Raw genomic sequence first — 19872 nt, 5'->3', positions numbered from 1 at the left:
TTATTTTGAAATAAGTTCAAATTTTCCCATATATCCTTTACCTGATTCCCCAAATGTTAACATGTGTAACTACAGTATAATGATCAAAATCAATAAATTAATAAAATAATGGATAAAATAAACTATTATATAACCTATAGCAGTTACAAATTATACCACTATAATTGCCTAATTCTGGTCCAGAATTCAATCCAGGATCACAGTTTGCATTTCATTGTCATGTCTCCTTACTCTTCTTTAATCTGGATCAGTTTTTCAGTCCTTGCCTTTTGCCACTTTTTTCAAGAGTACTGGCCAGTTGTTTTGTAGAATATCCCTCAGTTTGGATTTGTCTGGTGATCCCTCATGAGTAAACTCAGATTGTGCATTTTGGGGAAGAATTCCTGGAAATGATATTGTGCCCTCCTTGGTGCATCATATTAGGAGACACATGTTGTTCTGTTACCAAACCATTATCTTTAGGTAGGACATTATATTTTCTAATTTAAACAGCAGGGAGGACTTCTAAAAACACCCTGTGGTGCAAAAGTATCAATTTTTTTTTAAGATAGATGCCCCATAAGTATGATTACTTTATCAAAGGTTAGAACTAAGTATAGTTTGCCAAAGTCCTTTTTAAATGGGTTATGCAATTTTATAATGAATGGATTACTCTTTTGAAAGGGGGAAAAATCCCAGCTCTATAACTGTGATTTTCCTTTGAAATACATTTTCATTAATTGGCTTCATGTATTCTAATTGACAAGCTAAATCACAGCCACTAGCCCAGTGATTTAATTTGCATAGTGGCAGGTGGTCATTCTTTAGGGCTGAAATAAATATATAAATGGTTTACAATGAGTTCTTGTTAATTTTTTAAAGTTTAGTCTAAGGACCCTTACTCTCTACATTGTCTGATTCCCATTTAAGAAAAAAAGGAAAGGACAAGTGAGGAATGGTGGGGGGCGGGACGTGTTCAGTGCGTTAGAGAAGCTTTCCTGGGGTGAAATTTAGAAGGAAGGTTTTGAAATGCATGCTACTGTGAAACACAAGAAAATTGAATAAGGAGGTGTCATGATTTTTGTTTGAAACTCCCATCACTCCTCTTGGTGGCAGAGTTGTAGTACCAAAATCTAGGTGTCCTGACTTGCAAAGAAATTTACTCTACCTTGCTGCTTCGAACTGTCCTCCCACCCTATCTCTGGTGAAGCTTTGTAGTTGTTTGTCTCCCTTAGTTGCCCCCTCCAGAGGCATTACATAGTACCTGGCGCTTATCCAAGGGTCCTGAAAGCATATTAGGGTATGCTTTGGATGCCCTTTGGCTGCTGTTTCTGAATATATGTGCTTAGTACAGCACCCAAACACCTGTCATTTTTGAGCAATTTCTAGGTCTTTAAAGAAGCAGAACATTGTTCCTTTTTGAGCAAAATATTCATTATCTAACCTACAATATCAACCTCAATTTTTACTACATTTTATCTTAACTATATATTTAGAAGTTTGGTAAGATGATGAACTTTTGATAGTCTTGATGTTAGGCTTTTCTCCTTTAAGATTGTTCTAGGTTTCCTCTGCTATATTTAAATGAAGCAGTTCAAATTAGTCTACAAATTCGGCCTGGGGATTTGATGTTTGAGTGCCTAATATGTGCAAAACGTTTGTCTTTAAGGAGCCTATAAGTAGATTAAGAATACGTATGTGAAAAGTCAAAGGTGCAAAATCATAATTATTTTAAATTACACTTGCTCTGGATAACATGTTGCAGAGCATAGGATATAAAGTTCAAAAAACAAAACTCTTCTGATGTCATCCCACTTCCTCAGAGGTAATGTCTAATCTTTTTTGTATCCTCCTGGGAACTTGCAGTGCCCACGCAAACAGTTCTGTCCTTGAAGAATATACACAGGTAGGATCATATACAAACTATTCTGTAAGTTGAACCCACACACTTTGTTGTATATCTTATGCTTCATTCCATACTGGCACTTAACCGCATTCTTTTTAACGGTGGTATAGTGTTTGATGAGTGTAACAATTTATTTAGCTAGTCCATTGTTGATATTGACAGAAATTGGGATATTTCCTTTTGTTTTTCCTTCAGTTGAAAGCTCTTCAGACCTGAGAGGTACAGAAAATGTAGACTAAACTGAATATTTTTGAGAATTGGCTTGAGGGAGAACATAGTGTTAGAGCTGGGTATATTGAAAGGTGAATGGTACAGATTACTTTAAGTCAGTCAACAGTTCTTAGAGTGATCTGTGGACCCCTGGGAGTCCTGCTGGGGGGAGATTCATGAGGTCACACCTATTTTCTGTCTCTTTTACAGATGAGAAACCTGAGGCCCAGAGAAATTTCAGAACTTCATCAAGTTGACATAGCTAGTAAGCAGTGAACTGGGATTTGAACATAGGTAGTAAGCAGTGTAAGCTTGTGCCTTTTACAAGTCTGCTGTAAGAAGAACAAGTACTAACAGAAAATGTTTCCTTTATCTTATGTACTTTGATATAATTTAATCCTGTAGGTTTGTTTTTGTTTTTGTTTTGCTGTAATTACTTCAGTGTATTCCTTCATCAGAACCTTCAGGACGCACCACAAAACCAGGTGGGAAAGCCCAGAGCTCAGCATGTCCCTGCCCTCTTTAATCTTGTGTTTTTAAATGAAAGTTTTTTGTGCATTATTTCACCGCTCTTATTAGATACACAAATTTCTGATTACGGAACCTGAACTGAAGTACTAAAGTTGAGAGTACAAGTGCACTAAAGCAGATTTTTTGGTTGTCAAGATCCCCATGTCTTATATTTACATCTAACTGAGTAGGAGCTGTGATTGGTGCTTTCCTGTGTATATAAACTATACTCTCATTTAGACCTCGTAGCGGCCTTTTGAAGTAGATTTTCATTTTAATCATTTGTAAATATATTTTTTATTTAAAAAATCATTTTATAAAATTAAATTTATTTCTTTAATAGATGAGAAAACTAAGACTCTGAGAGATTAACTTGCCTGAGATCTCAAAATTGATGAGAGTGGGATTTAAGGTCTTCCTGATTTTAGTTTATACTTTTTCTATTACACCAATCTGTTGCTCCAAGAAGTGCTTGGATGCCCAGAGGTTAGGGCCTTGCCACCAGCTCAAGCTGCAGTTTTGGTGTTTTAGATAGTTTGTAGTCTTGATTGTTCCTACAGACTTGATATTTTACTCTTCTTAATTTCCAGCTGTAATCATATTAAAGGACAGTGAGAGAGGTATATCACGAGAATAGAGGTGGATTTTCAGTTTACAAACTTTTTATTAGAAATATTTGACCACAGTTAGAATTGAATGTTTATTGAAATTCCTAGTGGGGGCAGGTTGAGCCTAGCTCAAGAAGGGCAGTCAGAACTAGATAACCTGTCAGTTTGTGTGGTTCCTTAATGTTAATGCACTCCAGAGTCAAAGCATTGATGTTATGTAGACCATCTTTGGATCGAGCACGTGCTAGAAACTATTGTTAATATATTCTGCCCTGGGTAAATTGACTGGCTTGGGGGAAAAAATCATTACTTGACCCCATATCTTAAGTGTTCTTACAACCTAAGAGGTTAATTGTACATGGTGCTATAGAGGAAAAAAAAATCTTTTAACTCTAAAATCTCAAGCTCCACATAATTTATCCATTGATTAGATTAAGGTTCAGCGCCCTCTCCAGAACTATAGCATGTATTTAGCTCTGGATTATAAACCATTTACAGAGACATTTCAGATGTGGGCTTCATGCTTTCAATCCCACATAATGTTAAATGGGGATGGCTACTGTATGAAGTCAGAATATGCATTAACTCTAATTCAGCAGATTAATTTTAGGTATTTTTAAATGGCCATGGTTATCTTTAAAAGACAGTAGCTGTCATCAAAAACATTTTTTTAAACTGCTTGAGGGGAACTACTGTGAATCTCTAAAACAAATTCTATTTCGGCAAGATCCGTATTGACACTATATATAGTACAACTGCTCTTCAGACAAGTAACTACTCCCTCCCTGTTGTGTGATAACATTTTAACGTTCATATTTAGCATATAATGCTGATGTGAAAATTTTTAAAAAATCATATAGGTAGTGATTATAAAAAGATTTAGCTTTTTAATTTTTTCTACAAAAAATTCATACCATTTTTCCATTTTCACTAGTTCTTTTCAATTTCATATTAATAATTCATAATCAATACCAGTAACTAAGAAAAAATGCTTCCATCAATTGTGTGACAGAAACTGCTATCTGTTTAATAAAACTGAGGCTCCCCTCTAATTCCTGTGCACACAGCTAGACCAAATTTCCCAGTGTCCCTCTTAAATGCAGGCAAGTGACTGTTCTTACCAATGGAGTGTACATGCGGGCCGTGGGTACTGACTCCAGGCTACATGCTCCTTCATGTTATTTTTTTCTCTGACTGGCTAAAATGGAGATCAGCTCAATATTAACATTGTAGTCTCAGTTAAGTGCTTGAGTGTAAGATGTTATTAAAGTTTGTGTTTGACCTGAAAATCCTTTTCTGTTATAAATTACATTTAGATTAGAAAGTCAGTGTTATATGGAGAATTTTACAAGTGGAAGGTTCATCAGTAGTCAGCCTAACCATTATTTTATAAGTAGAAATTGTGACACCTCATTTGCTTCTTTCCTTATATTAATGCTATGTCTCCTTTTAAATTTAGATTCTCACAATGTCCCACAGTTGTCATCACCTCCGCTTTACTACTACAACATGAATGAACTATAGGAAGTTGTATACTTAGCACAGGGTATTTTTTGAAGTTTTTGTATGTTGAAAATAGCTATTAGTTCTTTCCTCTCTTCATTTTCTCTTCTCCAGTTTTTCTTGTCACTGCTGCTTTCTGATAAGTGCTGCTTCCTTTTTTCCCCCTGTTTTTATTTCCATCATGGTCTTCTCCCTACATTTGCCTTTCTCCTCTGGCTTTTAAATCCGGAAAATTGAACTTTTATTTCTCTTTGGTTAGTTTGATAAATTAACATACTTAATCACCTCTGTAGTGTTACAATTAACGTAATTCAGTGAACTCTGTATCTTCCATATCTTAGAGTTGAATGAGACCACATCTTATTTGTGAATCTCCTCTAAAAAATAGTGATTTTTCTCATTTCTCCTGAAAATCTCTGTAAGAAGAGTAGAACTTGCTATCTGACGAGATGGCCTATTCCGAATTTGTTTCGTAAGCTTTCTCATACTGAGCAGAAATCTGCCTCTACCCAGATTTAACTAGTCTTGTCTTCTGGAGCCATTCATGTCATATTCTTTCAGTTTTCATGACTGTTTCCAGTTTTCATCAACACTCTTGCTTGCTTTCCTGGATACTCTTCAGTTTGTCAAATCCTGACTTGATACTTTTGGCGGGGGCTGGGGGGGTGGTGAGCCATGCAGCATGTGGGATCTTAGTTCCCTGGCCAAGGAATCGAACCCATGTCCCCCCTGTGGTAGAAGCCTGGAGTCTTAACCACTGGACTGCCAGGGAAGTCCCTATTTTTAAAGGAACAATATACTCTAGGTTTGGTTTCCTCAGCACAGCGTAGAACTGAATCATCATCCTTCATTTTGATTTCTAATTAATATCTTGGAATCATATTCTCCTTCTTAGTAGGCATATCATCCTGCTGAGGCAGAGAAAACGTAGAATAATGTTGTAGAACAGGTCAGATTGCCTAGTTGGAGTTGTACCGTCACAACTTAGCTGTGGTTTTTGAGCTTGGCGCCATTTGTTGTCTTCTATGAGATGGCAATAATTGTAGTTTGTACCTCATAGGTAAGGTTATGGAAGGATCAAATTAATCCATGTAAAGTGATTAAGTATCAAAAATGGCATGTTTATTATTGAAAATGATGTTTTTATTATTTTTCTCAGTTGTCTATTGCTGCATAACAAACCGATCAAAACTAAAACAGTGATTTATTCTGTTTTGTAACTCTGTGGCTTGTCTGGATTCTTTTGGACAGTTTTTCACATGGTGTTGGCTGTGGTCACTCATTGCTGTTTTCAGCTGGGGCTTAAATATCCAAATGGCTTCACTAAACATGTTTCATGACTGGGGCTGACTTGACCTTTCTCTCCAGCAAGATAGATTTTTTTTTTTTTTTTTTGGGGGGGGCTTCCGTGGTGGCGCAGTGGTTGAGAATCTGCCTGCTAATGCAGGGGACATGGGTTTGAGCCCTGATCTGGGAGGATCCCACATGCCGCGGAGCAACTAGGCCTGTGAGCCACAACTACTGAGCCTGCGCGTCTGGAGCCTGTGCTCCGCAACAAGAGAGGCCTGCGCACCACGATGAAGAGTGGCCCCCACTTGCCACAACTAGAGAAAGCCCTCGCACAGAAACGAAGACCCAACACAGCAAAAATAAAATAAATTAACTTAAGAAAAAAAGAAAGAAAAAAAACCTTAAAAAAATTTTTAAAAAGATAGGTTTTTTTTGTTTTTTTTTTAATGCTGGCTTAGGGTTCCAAGAGGGCAAAAGGGGAAGTTGCTAGTCCTCTTAAGGGTTAGGCCTAGAACTGGAACAGGAGTCATTTTCACCGCATTCTGTTGGTTAAAGCAAGACAACAAAGTTAACTCGGACTCAGGAGAAAGGAAATGAATTCCACCTCTTGACAGGAGTGGCATACATGAACAGGGATGGTAGGGGAATTGGTGGAGGACATTCTGTTCTTTCATAGTTAGCTTTTTGAACCAAATTTAATCTTTAATCCAGTCTATCTTGCTTTTTGTTTTTTAAATTTTAATGGTTCTTACCTTTATGTCATCAGAAGATTTTAAAAGTTTGTCATTTATCCCTTTCTCAACTCTTTTATTTAAAAAATTTCTCATCCCTTTCTCAACTTCTTTTATTTTTAACAGCTTTATTGAGGTGTAATTGACATACAAAGAACTGCACATATTCATTTAATGGGTACAATGTGATGAGTTTGCTCTTTCAACTTCTTGTAGTCAGCATTTTACCAGAAACATTCGCCACTGTTGATCCTTCGTCCTTTTAGTCTATCATTAGGCCAATAAACAGCCTGACTACTGGTGTCTTGCCTTCTTGTTACTTGTAGGTTCTGGTTAATAGCTTTAAAGTAGTTTTTGCCGTTGTTATTGTTTAAATCAGATGTTATGGCTAAATTCAGTGTTCAGCTTGAGGGAAGAGGTGCTTAATTGCTAATTTAAAAATTCTCAGTGTGGGTTACCCAAATGTAAAACAACAGTTTTTAGAGATATAGAAGTTATTACTCATAAAAGATGAGTTACAATTGCTTATGACATTTATTGACACCTTGCCTAAATAACTTCTGCAAGTTTTCGGACGTATACTTTAAAATTTTACATTTTAAGTGATTCACCCTTAACTAACTGCACACGTTTGTGGCCCTCATCTTTACATATATACAGTGGGTTAGATAAAAGTCATTGAAAAGTGAAGGACATGACGAGGCAGTGTTATTCTGTTTCTGTTGTCTTCCCTGCTAGACATTTTATCCTCAGACTTAGAGACTGTCTTGCTCACTCTTCTCAGTGCCTAGCCCGGTCCATTTAAGTATTGAAGAATAAATGAATGTAAAAAATATGTTGAAGCAGTAAAATACGAAATAGAAATGCCTAGGTAGAGAATTGATTTCATGGTTAGGCTTTTACTTGTTGTCACTTCTTTCGTTTGAAAATATTCTTTGTCAATCTTAAATATACATAAATGAGCCAGAGAGCAGTTCACAATCGAATTGTACATGGAACCTTCTTTAGATTTATATATATTTTTCCCGCTATTTAATTTGAAGTGATTTGTGAATTCTGGTTAATCTCAATACACTTTTTCCTTAGTTGGACTTCATAGTCTTAACTTTTAGCCTAGCCAGTCAAAAGTGGAATTTGTCCTTCCAAGTGTGGAGTGCCACAGGTTAAACCTAGACTTCTGAATCCAAAGCCATTATGCTATACCGTCTCCCATAGTGGAATGAATAATGCATTTTGTATTAAGATATAAAACTTGAAAAAGCCTGGTCATTTGTTTCTTAAGTTAAAAAAAAAAACACTTACTATACTAAATGGAACTATCTTTTGCTGTTTAGGCAGATCCGCAGATCCCCAAAGAGCAGCTATAGTGTTCACAGAGTGTTCATGCCTCAAAGAGGATGATGGTGTTTAAAGGACAAAATGACGGGAAGTTTGAATTTTGCCAAGTCTTAGGTTATAGGCGTTCCTTCTTCGGAGGAAGCAGTGGTCTTCCAAGCCCAGAGGGTTCCTTTATTTCTAGTTTGGTTGAGATTTCACACTAGAAGCTGCCTCACAGTTTAAATGAATCAATGAATGAATGAATTCCAAAACACTTTTGCAGCTGAGAGATCTTTGAATATGAAAGTCTGGGTGTGGTGTAGTAAGAATTTTGTTATCCTAACCAAAGTGGTCTTCTGATTTCAGGCCAATGGTTTCAAATATCAGTTAATAATCACAGGAAACATTATTTCAGGTTGAATTCTCTCATCTCCAACCCTTTCCTGTAATGCATTGCAACCTGCTCCTACTGCCAACTTGGAACTACCCACTTCATCTGAGTATCTGTTGCTTAAGTTGCAGAAAGGGGGAGAAGCCGGGTTAAAGCTTACTCTCCCATTCACCATTTGGAACATAATGAGGTAGACATACAAAGTTAGAGTTATTATTTAAAAGCATTTTTCAGCCTGTTTGGCATATAAGTAGGTGCTATATAAACTACTGGGTTACTACCAGAAGAATAGAAACCAAGAATTAGATACCATTTTTCCTTGTAAAAATTGAGAATTGTTTGGGGCTAAGCCCAGTTGAAAATTGACTTTCACCTTGATTCCTAGAGTGTATTTAGTAGGAAGAAGTGGAGTGTTTAAAAAAAATTTTTTTTTGCCTAATTCTACTACTGGAATTATCTTTCTCCCCCTTAAAAAAAAAATACTAGTTTATTGTGCCTTATCCCCCTAATACAGTGAAATCAAGTTTTTCTTTAAATCCATTGTAGAATATAATTATTAGCATGTTAGGATTTACTTAGCTTAGATTGTTATAGTTTTGAACAGAATTACGTAGAATGAAGTTTAACCCGTTTGGGGTGATCGGTAAATATGTATCTTATTAGCTGAAAATCACTTTAATGAAACTAAAGGTTTACTCTTCAGATCTTTAATTCTCATACTCCTACCAGTGTCTTAATTTAGTTAGGAAAAATAAAACTTTGAACAGCTTTTTACCTGTTGTGAGGTATTACTTTAATTGTAGTCTTATAAATGACGTTTTGTTCTTTTGTTCTGTTTCCTCTGTCATGGACTCTGGTAGTGTCTATTATACTATCGGTTTCTGCTTAAGTCATATATTCCTCCAGAGTACCAAAAAGTTAATCTCTTACGTTCTTTGCATTCTAGTGTCATGATTACCTTGAAAATGAAAAGTTTGCCATTTTGTTAAATAATATAATAATAAAGCGTAATAACAGATATAATATTATGAGCTATCATGCTTTCACATTCATTGAAACATGCAGTCTTTATCAGCATGTAAATTGATAGCACTGTGGGGGAGATGCCAATATTCAAATTATCATCCTTAAATAATAAGCTGAACACTAATTTCAAATTTTAAGTATTACTGTCCAAAGCATTCTGCTCTTAAACCACAAATTTACGAGTCTACAGCATTCAAAAATTGTATTATTGGCAATGACTGGGTATTAAAGTTTTATAACTTAGGCTATAGTATGCTCTTAAAAAATGCAGATTCTTTCAGTTTTGTAAATATTTTAGTCTTATTATGACTGTTTCTTTTCTTCCTAAGTCTCTTTTGGAAAAGTTCTTGATCCCCAATGCTTCACAAGCAGAGAGCAAAGTCTTCTACTTGAAAATGAAAGGAGACTACTACCGCTACTTGGCCGAGGTTGCTGCTGGTGACGACAAGAAAGGTATGCTGCCTCAGCCTGCGCTGGGCGCCTAGAAAATGACACACAGGAAGGAGTCCCTTCTGGAGTTAGAGAATTGTTCTGTTGTTTTTTAATTGTTCAGAGCACTAAATGAAGAGTAATAATGGACTTTGCGCTCTCTCTCTCTCTCTCTCTCTCTCTCTCTCTCTCTCTCTCTTTTCTTCCTTCCCTCCCCTCCTTCTTCCCTCCCCCCCTTCTCCCCCCCCCTCCCCGTCCTTCCTTCAACTAAACAGTTGACCCTTGAGGAACACAGATTTAAGCTGCACAGGTCCATTTACACAGAGATTTTTTCTGTAAATACTACAGTACTACATGATCCAAGGTTGGACGCCAAGGAAGGCGCCGCCTACAAAATTATACTCAGATTTTCGACTGCATGAAGAGTTGGCATCCCTAAACCCCTTGTTGTTCAAGGGTCAACTATATATCTACTGCTGAATAATTGGTATTCTGAAACGTATGCTTCTTAACAAGCCAATTTTATGTATAGGAATGTTTCCTCACAATTTTAATAGTGGTTATAGTATAACTGTAGAGCAGTACAAACTAATTATTAAAAATAATACTGAGATGGTTAGAGTTATTTTGTCTTGACATTGATCAATGGCTAGTGTAGTTTTCCAAACGAAGCTTTTCTTTTTTTTTTCTTTTAAATTGAGGAGCCTTAATCAGTTAAGGTTGCTACAGCTTAATATTTCAGAGTTTATAATTGGATAGTAAAGGTTTGGTTTGAGGGGTGAAGGTGAAGTGCAACTTTTATCAATACATTTTGGTGCATTTTATTATCCAGGGATTGTGGATCAATCACAGCAGGCATACCAAGAAGCTTTTGAAATCAGCAAAAAGGAAATGCAGCCAACACATCCTATCAGATTGGGTCTGGCCCTTAACTTCTCTGTGTTCTATTATGAGATTCTGAACTCCCCTGAGAAAGCCTGCTCTCTTGCAAAAACGGTATGTATTTTTTACCTGTTATGTGGAAATTTAGTAATCATTATTATTGGAGCATTGAAATGTATTTTTTTTTTATCACAGGCATTTGATGAAGCCATTGCTGAACTTGATACATTAAGTGAAGAGTCATACAAAGACAGCACACTAATAATGCAGTTACTGAGAGACAACTTGACAGTAAGTACAAACCAGCATCATGAGCGGTTAACATGGCGAAGAGATTATAGGCATACCTCTGTTTTATTGTGCTTCGCAGATACTACGAGTTTTACACATTGAAGGTTTGTTACAACCCTGTGTTGAGCAAGTCTATGGGTGCTGTTTTTCTCAAAAGCGTTTGCTCATTTTATGTCTCTTGAGTTCACATTTTGGTAATTTTCAGTGTTTCGAACCCTACACCAGCAAAAATTTCAACTGCTGAAGGCTCAGTTGATGATTAGCATTTTTTAGCAATAAAGTATTTTTTAACAAGGTATGTACATTGGTTTTTTTTAAAGACATAATGCTGTTGCATACTTAATAGACTACAGTATGGTGTAAACATAACATATGCACTGGAAACAAAAAATTCGTGTGACTCAGTTTATTTTTATATTCGCTTTTTTTATTCTTTTTTTTTTAATGTAAGATCCTATCTGCTTTTAAAACTCTGAAGAAAACCATCTTACAGAAACTGAAATATTAGACTAAGGACTAAAAATGTATCTTTTCATTAGTTACATATACCCATTGTTAAAATTCTGGTTTTTAAAATGACTTTGTAATTCATGGTTTTGAACTTTCAATTACATAAGCCGTTTTATTTTTCATTTCAATATAGTTGATTCTTTTCTTTCCATTTTAGTCACAAGAGTTTTGCTTTTAGTATCAAAAGCATACTTAAGTTCTCTTTTTTTAAAATAATTTTTATTTATTTATTTGGTTGTTCTGGTTCTTAGTTGCAGCAGGCGGGCTCCTTAGTTGTGGCTCTCAAACTCTTAGTTGTGGCATGCATGTGGGATCTAGTTCCTTGACTAGGGATCGAATCTGGGTGCCCTGCATTGGGAGCACGGAGTCTTAACCACTGCGTCACCAGGGAAGTCCCTTAAGTTCTCTTATTTATTTATTTATTTTTGGCTGCGTTGGGTCTTCGTTGCTGCGCGCGAGCTTTCTCTAGTTGCAGCAAGTCAGGCTACTCTTAGTTGCGGTGCGCAGGTTTCTCATTGCGGTGGCTTCTCTTGTTGCAGAGCATGGGCTCTAGGTACTCGGGTTTCAGTAGTTGCAGCACGTGGGCTCAGTAGTTCTGGCTCGCGGGCTCTAGAGCGCAGGCTCAGTAGTTGTGGTGCACGGGCTTAGTTGCTCCGAGGCATATGGGATGTTCCCGGACCAGGGATTGAACCCGTGTCCCCTCCATTGGCAGGAGGATTCTTAACCACTGCGCCACCAGGGAAGCCCTCTCTTCATATTTAAATTCCATTAAAAACAGTGACCATAAAGTTGCTTCTCTATTTTTGTAGCTATGGTAGGGCATTAATAACTTCAGTTACAAAATTTCAGATACTCTACAGAGTCCAAGTGGACATCTATTTTGCCTAGTCTCTTAGTAAAAAAAAAAAAAAAAAGACTTACTGTGGCAGGTTGTGATTGTCCTTGGTATACTGCAGACTAAAAAAAAAAACCACAATGCCAGTACCACACTGAAAAAATATATAGTTAATACCTTAATAATATTAAATTTCTAGCATTCAATTTCCAGTTGTCTTTTTGTGTTTCTTTGTATTGTCTTTTTTTTTTTTTCTTCCAACAGTTTTTTATTTGCATTGGGATCCAAATAGTCTATATATTGCAGTTGGTTGATATGTCTCTTTGGTCCCATAGGTTTTCACATTCTTCTCCTTCACATGAATATTAAATTTGAAGTTTTGAGGCTTGGGTGAAAAAAGTAGCAAGTATCTTCTGTGTGCCAGATAAAGAGCTAGGAATGAAGATTATAGTTTAGTGCTACTGGTTTTTATTAGCTTTGGGGCATTTGTTTTGGGGACTGTACATCATCATTGTATACATTTAACTTTTCTCAGCTTTATTTTATCTAGCCCATTGCCAATTTTCTGAACCAGTTATATTCTCAGCAGTTTTTTGAACGTCATTATGTACTTGTTTATTATTAAACACTGAAAATTATTTTAGAAAGTATAATTGGAGGCTCCCTACACACTCTGGAGATTATTTCAGTCAAGAGGATAAGGTATAGAGTTCCTTAAAGAATGAATCTTTTTATGTATATCAAATGAAAGAAGCACTTCAGTTTGTTAGCTAATTTTAATATTAAGAATTTTTCAAATTTTTCTGGTTTGAAATGATGAGATAGTTCTGAAAGGTAGAACTTGAGACCTAGTCACTACTGAGTTGTGTTATCACTTTTTGAGAAGGTCTGATCTGAAATATATACTTCCAGCTGAATCTTGGTATCAGTATAGCATGAAGAGCGTATTACAACAGCTGAGTAAGAAGAAAACCAAGGTTCTGATTCTGATTCTGTCACTATTTGCTATGTGCCTTCTCTGAGCTCTTGTCATATTGCCTGTTATCATTATAGGTTGATTGGATCACTTATCTGTCAAGTAAAGAAATTTTGTCAAAACTATCTAGTATCTGAGTCTGGATCTGGTTGACCAGTATTGTCAACACATAACCCTAGGAAGAGAAATATAAATATCCTTCATCAAAGTTTTAATGTTTATATGGAAAAAACAGGATCCATGAAAGAACTGGAAAGAGATGATAAAAAAAAAAATTCCATCTTGTCTTACAAGACCACCAGTTTAATAGAAGCTTACAGACTTCTAGAGGTCATTCAGATAACTGTATGATGTTCAAAGAAGTCTCCTTTCCAGGCCAGTAACATATTTGGTTAATAAATAAATAAAACTAATGGGTGATTTGGGGGATAGAAAAATATTGAGCTTTCCCCCCTTCATTCTGCAGTGTATAAGCAATATAAAATTTAAGGTATCTTGAAACAATCCTTTTATAATTTCCTCTAAAAATCATTACAGAGTGCTAAGACTTGTAAAAAAAATATTTGAAACAGCTGAGATAATTTTGAAATCATCTTTTTAAACTGCTGAAAAACTGTAACAATCTACAAATTAGTAGACACCATAGGCCTACTACTATGGGACAATTCAGTTTTTACCTCTTCGAAGATTTGGTTCTGACCATACTGTTTTGTGTTCATCTATTTATTTTGAATCAGACAAATTCACAAAGGTAGTTTTTGTGTTTTTTTTTTGTAAACTAAAAATGTTAGTTAAATTTGTATTTTAGTTCTGACTTGATCCTGACTCTTGAGTTTCATAGAGTGTGGTATTCTCTTTAGAGTGGCAGTCTAAAGTCTACCAGGGGAAAGTAGTCAGCCTGAGCTCCTTGAGCATGGGGACTGAATTTGATGATTCTGGTTTAGTTGCACTAAACTTACACATCCGTCTCTCACTGGGGCTATTTGGGACAATCTACTATTCTGATAGCTATTGATATTTAGAACTGTAGTGTTTCTATGATTTCTTCTACTTTTTCTTCACCTATGAATAACCAAGAATTTCCTGTATCTGACTTTGTTATTTGAAGACAACTCTGTTGTGTACTTAGTATGCTTACAGAATGATTAGGGAGGAAATAAATGTATTATGTTGATGTCTTTTGTATCTTTTTTTAAAATTTATTGTATTGAAGTATAGTTGATTTCCAGTGTTGTGTTAATTTCTGCTATAGAGCAAAGGGATTCAGTTATACACATATACATTCTTTTTCATATTATTTTCCATTGTGGTTTATCACAGGATATTGAATAAATTCCCTGGAGGCGTTTTACATCTTGAAGCTATCTTAAATGCTGCAATTTTTTAAAGAAAGCCTTCCAACAAAAACTGCTTAGATTCTGGTACTTTGGCATATATATTAAGGTTTTTTAAACTGAAATATACTAAAATTTCTCTCTCTCCCTCCCTCCCTCTCCCCCCTTCCTCTTTTAACTAGTTGTGGACATCGGATACCCAAGGAGACGAAGCTGAAGCAGGAGAAGGAGGGGAAAATTAAAAGGCCTTCCAACTTTTGTCTGCCTCATTCTAAAATTTACACAGTAGACCATTTGTCATCCATGCTGTCCCACAAATAGTTTTTTGTTTACGATTTATGACAGGTTTATGTTACTTCTATTTGAATTTCTATATTTCCCATGTGGTTTTTATGTTTAATATTAGGGGAGTAGAGCCAGTTAACATTTAGGGAGTTATCTGTTTTCATCTTGAGGTGGCCAATATGGGAATGTGGAATTTTTATACAAGTTATAAATGTTTGGCATAGTACTTTTGGTACATTGTGGCTTCACAAGGGCCAGTGTTAAAACTGCTTCCATGTCTAAGCAAAGAAAACTGCCTCGTATTGGTTTGTCCTGGTGGGGAATAAAAGGGATAATTGGTTCCAGTCACAGGTGTAGCTGTGGGTACTTTAAGGTTTGGAGCACTTATAAGGCTATAGTAGAAATAGATACCCCATGGATATTACATGTTAAACCATGTGTTATCTGTGGAATACTCAAGTCTCAATGTGCACACCATTGACTACAGCTACAGAAGCGTTCCTTTAGTTGTGACTCAATTTACTCTGGATAAGGGCAGAAACGGTTCACATTCCATTATTTGTAAAGTTAACTGCTGTTTGCTTTCATTATTTTTGCTACACTCATTTTATTTGTATTTAAATGTTTTAGGCAACCTAAGAACAAATGTACAAGTAAAGATGCAGTAAAAATGAATTGCTTGATATTCATTACTTCATGTATATCAAGCGCAGCAGTAAAACAAAAAACCCATGTATTTAACATTTTTTAGGTTTTTTTTTTGCTTTTGTGGGTTTTGTTTTGTTTTGTTTTTGTTTTGTTTTTTGGGTTTTTTTTTTTTTTGATACTTGCCTAACATGCATGTGCTGTAAAAATAGTTAACAGGGAAATAACTTGAGATGATGGCTAGCTTTGTTTAATGTCTTATGAGATTTTCATGAACAATCCAAGCATAATTGTTAAGAACATGTGTATTAAGTTCATGTAAGTGGAATAAAAGTTTTATGAATGGACTTTTCAACTACTTTCTCTACAGCTTTTCATGTAAATTAGTCTTTTGGTTCTGAAACTTCTCTAAAGAAAATTGTACATTTTTGGAAATTTATTCCTTATTCCCTCTTGGCAGCTAAATGGGCTTTTACTAAGTTTGAATACAAAGTTTATCATAACAGCAAAATACTACTAAGATAGCTACTACTGTTCCCAACCATGTCCCTACTTCCCCATCCCCCTGAAAAAAAATTTTTTTTTTTTTTTCAGAGACAGGGGGATTGAATGAAAAAAAAAGTAATGTGTTCCATTTAAAATTTTGGTATATGGCATTTTCTAACTTAGGAAGCCGCAATGTTCTTGGCCCATCATGACATTGGGTAGCATTAACTGTAAGTTTCGTGCTTCCAAATCACTTTTGTTTTTAAGAATTTCTTGATACTCTTATAGCCTGCCTTCAATTTTGATCTTTTATTCTTTCTATTTGTCAGGTGCACAGGATTACCTTTTTTAAGCCTTGTGTCTTGTCACCAACCGTTCCTACTTGGTGGCCATGTTCTTGGGGAAAAGGCCGCATGATCTTTCTGGCTCCACTCAATGCCTAAGGATACCCTGCTTCCTTTGCTTGCATCCCACAAACTATTTCCCTCATCCTATACACTGCAGCAAATCTCTCCCTAGTTGATGAGATTGTGTTTATCTCCCTATAAACCCTACCTATCCTGAATGGTCTGTCATTGTCTTTGCCTTTAAAATCCTTCCTCTTCCTCTCTGAATAATGATGGGGCTAAGTTATACCCAAAGCTCACCCTACAAGCTATTTCCTCAGTACCTTGCAGAAAACACCAAACAAAAATACCATTTTAAAAGAGGTGTATTTTTTTTTTCTTTTAGAATGTAAGCTCCTCGAGAGCAGGGACAATGTTTTCTGTATGTTCTATTGTGCCTAGTACACTGTAAATGCTCAATAAATACTGATGATGGGAGGCAGTGAGTCTTGATGATAAGGGTGAGAACTGAAATCCCGAATACTGTTTTGTTGCTTGTTTTATTATGACCTCAGATTAAATTGGGAAATATCAGCCCTTTGGGACAATTGTCCCAAATGTTACATTCAAATAAAAGTGCAATGGAGGCCTTGGGGTCTTTCTTTCAAGGAGGAAAAGATCTCTTATGCATTTGGGACAACATCATAATGCATCTTCACACACAGCTCTTTTCTTTTTCTATTGATTTTTCCTGACCCCCAGGCCAAGGACATGAAATAATCATTTTATAGCTATGGAGAATGAAGTAAGACTGAGGAGATGGGTTTTATTCAAGTAAATTATAAATAAAATCTAAAGCTTGTCTCATTTTGCCTATTCATGTGCCTCAGTCTTATCTACTACTTTGATTCTGAAATAAATTGTGATAATACTTCATTAATATTAGGTGTTAATAGGTTTCTACATAGTAGTGCCCAGTAGATAAAGGAAGATTTCATCCTGAGATTTTTTTGCCTTGAGATTTGAATAATAAATTTTTTATAACATTTCTTAAATTGCCCCAAATTCAGGCTTCATGTCTGTTTCTGTCAACAGTTTCAGGAATTTGGAGGCTCCAGCAATGTAATGTATTTGGTGTGTGTGTGTAGTATTGGAGTTGTTAAATGTATTATGTCCACTTCAGAGTTGTGCCTTGAGAGTGGGCAGGAGTGTGATCAGTTAAAAGGATGGATTTTGCTGCCACTTCGGCCTATGGTCTTGGCTTTTCCAGTTAATAGCTGTTAGTTTTTTGTGTGATGAAGATAGAAATTGGTGTGGAGGAGCAAAAGAATTAAAAGAATGTAATGTCAAGTGGCTTAGTAACTATAGGAGCTCAGTCCTTTTCCCGTCTTCCCTAAAAATAGTCACCAATCCTGCCATGGCCCAGTACATATTTTAAAGCTAGTTAAAGCCAATTTATAATCTGCAATCTTAGATTATTTGAGGTCAGGTCTCAACTTGATTGAATAATTTGGGAACTCTAACAATGGTGAGATGTTTAAATATCTTCAGGAGGCTCTGAATGTAGATCTAAGAATGTGACCCTTTTCAGCGGTGGTGGCATCATTTAAATGGTTTCTCTCTCCATTAGGAGAGAATGGCAGTGTGTTTGGATTCAAGTACATCATAGTCACTGCACGAGAGCCTGCAGTGTGTGAGGAACTTTAACTGGTGCTAAGAGATATACACCTTCCTGTGGGAAAAGGTGAAGGAATCATTAAATAAATTGCTTTATTATACTTTGTTATATACCATATAGGAAATTACAGTGGTGGAATTGAAATATCTACAGTCTTAAGGTGGTGGCTTAGATGGGGCCCTTGGAAAATGGCTGGACTTGGATACTTTTCTGAAAATTGCATCTGTAAAGTAGTTTTGTGTTATTTTTAGTGTGACCTATAGCAGTCACAATCTCGATTAATTCTAGTTCCTTTTAATAGACTGGAGACCTAAACATAAGATACTGCTGGGTCTTTGTAGGATTTTTGTTTTTGTTTTTTTTAGAAACTTTACAACAGGCCTCTAAGGAAACTGATACTCTTGGATAACAAAATGGTATTCAAGAACCCAACACAGTGGTAGATCTGCTTTAAAAGTCTGAAAACTAACCTTAAAAATGTTGCTTGTATACATCCAAGTCTGGTTATGCTACTCACCCGGGTCCTTTGATATGTATGACTGTCAACCCCCAAGTATTTCAAAACTTGATGGTAGACCAACTATTTGGAAGACATATGCTTCTGACCTGTGTACCATAATTACTCAGTTTGTAAGAATATCCAACCATCCTGCTGGTCAAGCAAGCATATGTGTCTTTTGGATGCAGAAACCAAGAATATATTGAATGCATATATTTAGGCACAGCTATTATCAATCCTAGGTGATGCCAGGGTGATGAGTACTTTTTTTCTTATAAGTCCGTTCTATAAAATTTCTGAAAGACCAAACTTAACTAATGTTAGTCGAAGACTTGTCCGTAGTAAATTTATTTCCAATTCAAGAACTTCTAAAACCTATCAGTATTTCAGTAGGGGCTTACATTTTTTTCTATTATCGGAGGTTGGTTAGGGCCAGTCACTGTTCTGAGTGATTAAGAAGGACTTTTCAGAGAAGATTTATGTTTGAGTCAGACTTGCAGAATGGATGGTATCCGATGGAGTATGAACAAAGGCATCAAGATAGGAGAATTTAAAGACGACTTCCGTGCACTCACAGGTGAGGAACTCCGTGACAGAGTGTAGGAAGAAGAAATAGGCTCTGCTTTCTAAGTAACAGGCAAGTGGCTTTCACTTTTAATGCTTTTGATCAAATCAGGGTTAAAGTGCTTATTCCCAGCACCCAGTCTCTGGGATTCTAATTTCTAAAGCCCAGGGATATGCATTTACTTCATGAGCTGTAATAACTTAGTGCCCACATTGCTGAAATCTATAGGAGGAGAGGGAATGTGTAACGTTTGGGAAAACAAGGGCGTGTAAAACCATGGCGGGCCCCACCCCCCAAAAATAAAAGCTGTTTCTAAACTTGAGAACTTCAGTCTGCAAAACAAAAGTGTGGATCTGCTCAGCAGATCATGTTTCCCAGACTTTAATGATAAAGTTTACCTGTCACAAAAGGTTTTTCACATTAATGATCCTGGTTTAGTTTGGAAACAGGTAGGCACTTTAGGACTTCTAGTGTGTCAAGAGAAGAAAGGTAACACATGATTTTATGGGGGTTTTTGTTTGTTTGTATTTTTAATGAATGCCATTTCTACTGTTTTCCTTAACTCCTGCCATGCATAAAAATCAAATCCAGGGAATTCCCTGTCAGTCAAGTGGTTAGGACTCACTGCCGAGGGCACGGATTCAATCCCTGGTTGGGGAA

At 36.2% G+C, this 19872-nt stretch overlaps 1 protein-coding gene across 1 annotated transcript in view; it reads left to right on the top strand.

The window, feature by feature from the left end:
• The window catches only part of YWHAZ (tyrosine 3-monooxygenase/tryptophan 5-monooxygenase activation protein zeta), a 32203-nt gene extending 15086 nt beyond the window's left edge, over nt 1-17117 (top strand). The window contains exons 3-6 of the mRNA XM_082858796.1: nt 9801-9924; nt 10733-10896; nt 10978-11073; nt 14911-17117. Of these exons, the coding sequence (XP_082714922.1) occupies nt 9801-9924; nt 10733-10896; nt 10978-11073; nt 14911-14970 (444 nt within the window). The 3' untranslated portion in view covers nt 14971-17117. The remainder of the gene's footprint in view (nt 1-9800; nt 9925-10732; nt 10897-10977; nt 11074-14910) is intronic.
• The last annotated feature ends 2755 nt before the right edge of the window (nt 17118-19872 follow it).

This window comes from Leucopleurus acutus (assembly GCF_964270905.1).
Source record: "Leucopleurus acutus genome assembly, chromosome: 17".
Lineage (NCBI taxonomy): Eukaryota > Metazoa > Chordata > Mammalia > Artiodactyla > Delphinidae > Leucopleurus > Leucopleurus acutus.
The sequence above is the reverse complement of the archived record's forward strand: the minus strand, read 5'-3'. Positions and strand labels throughout refer to the sequence as shown.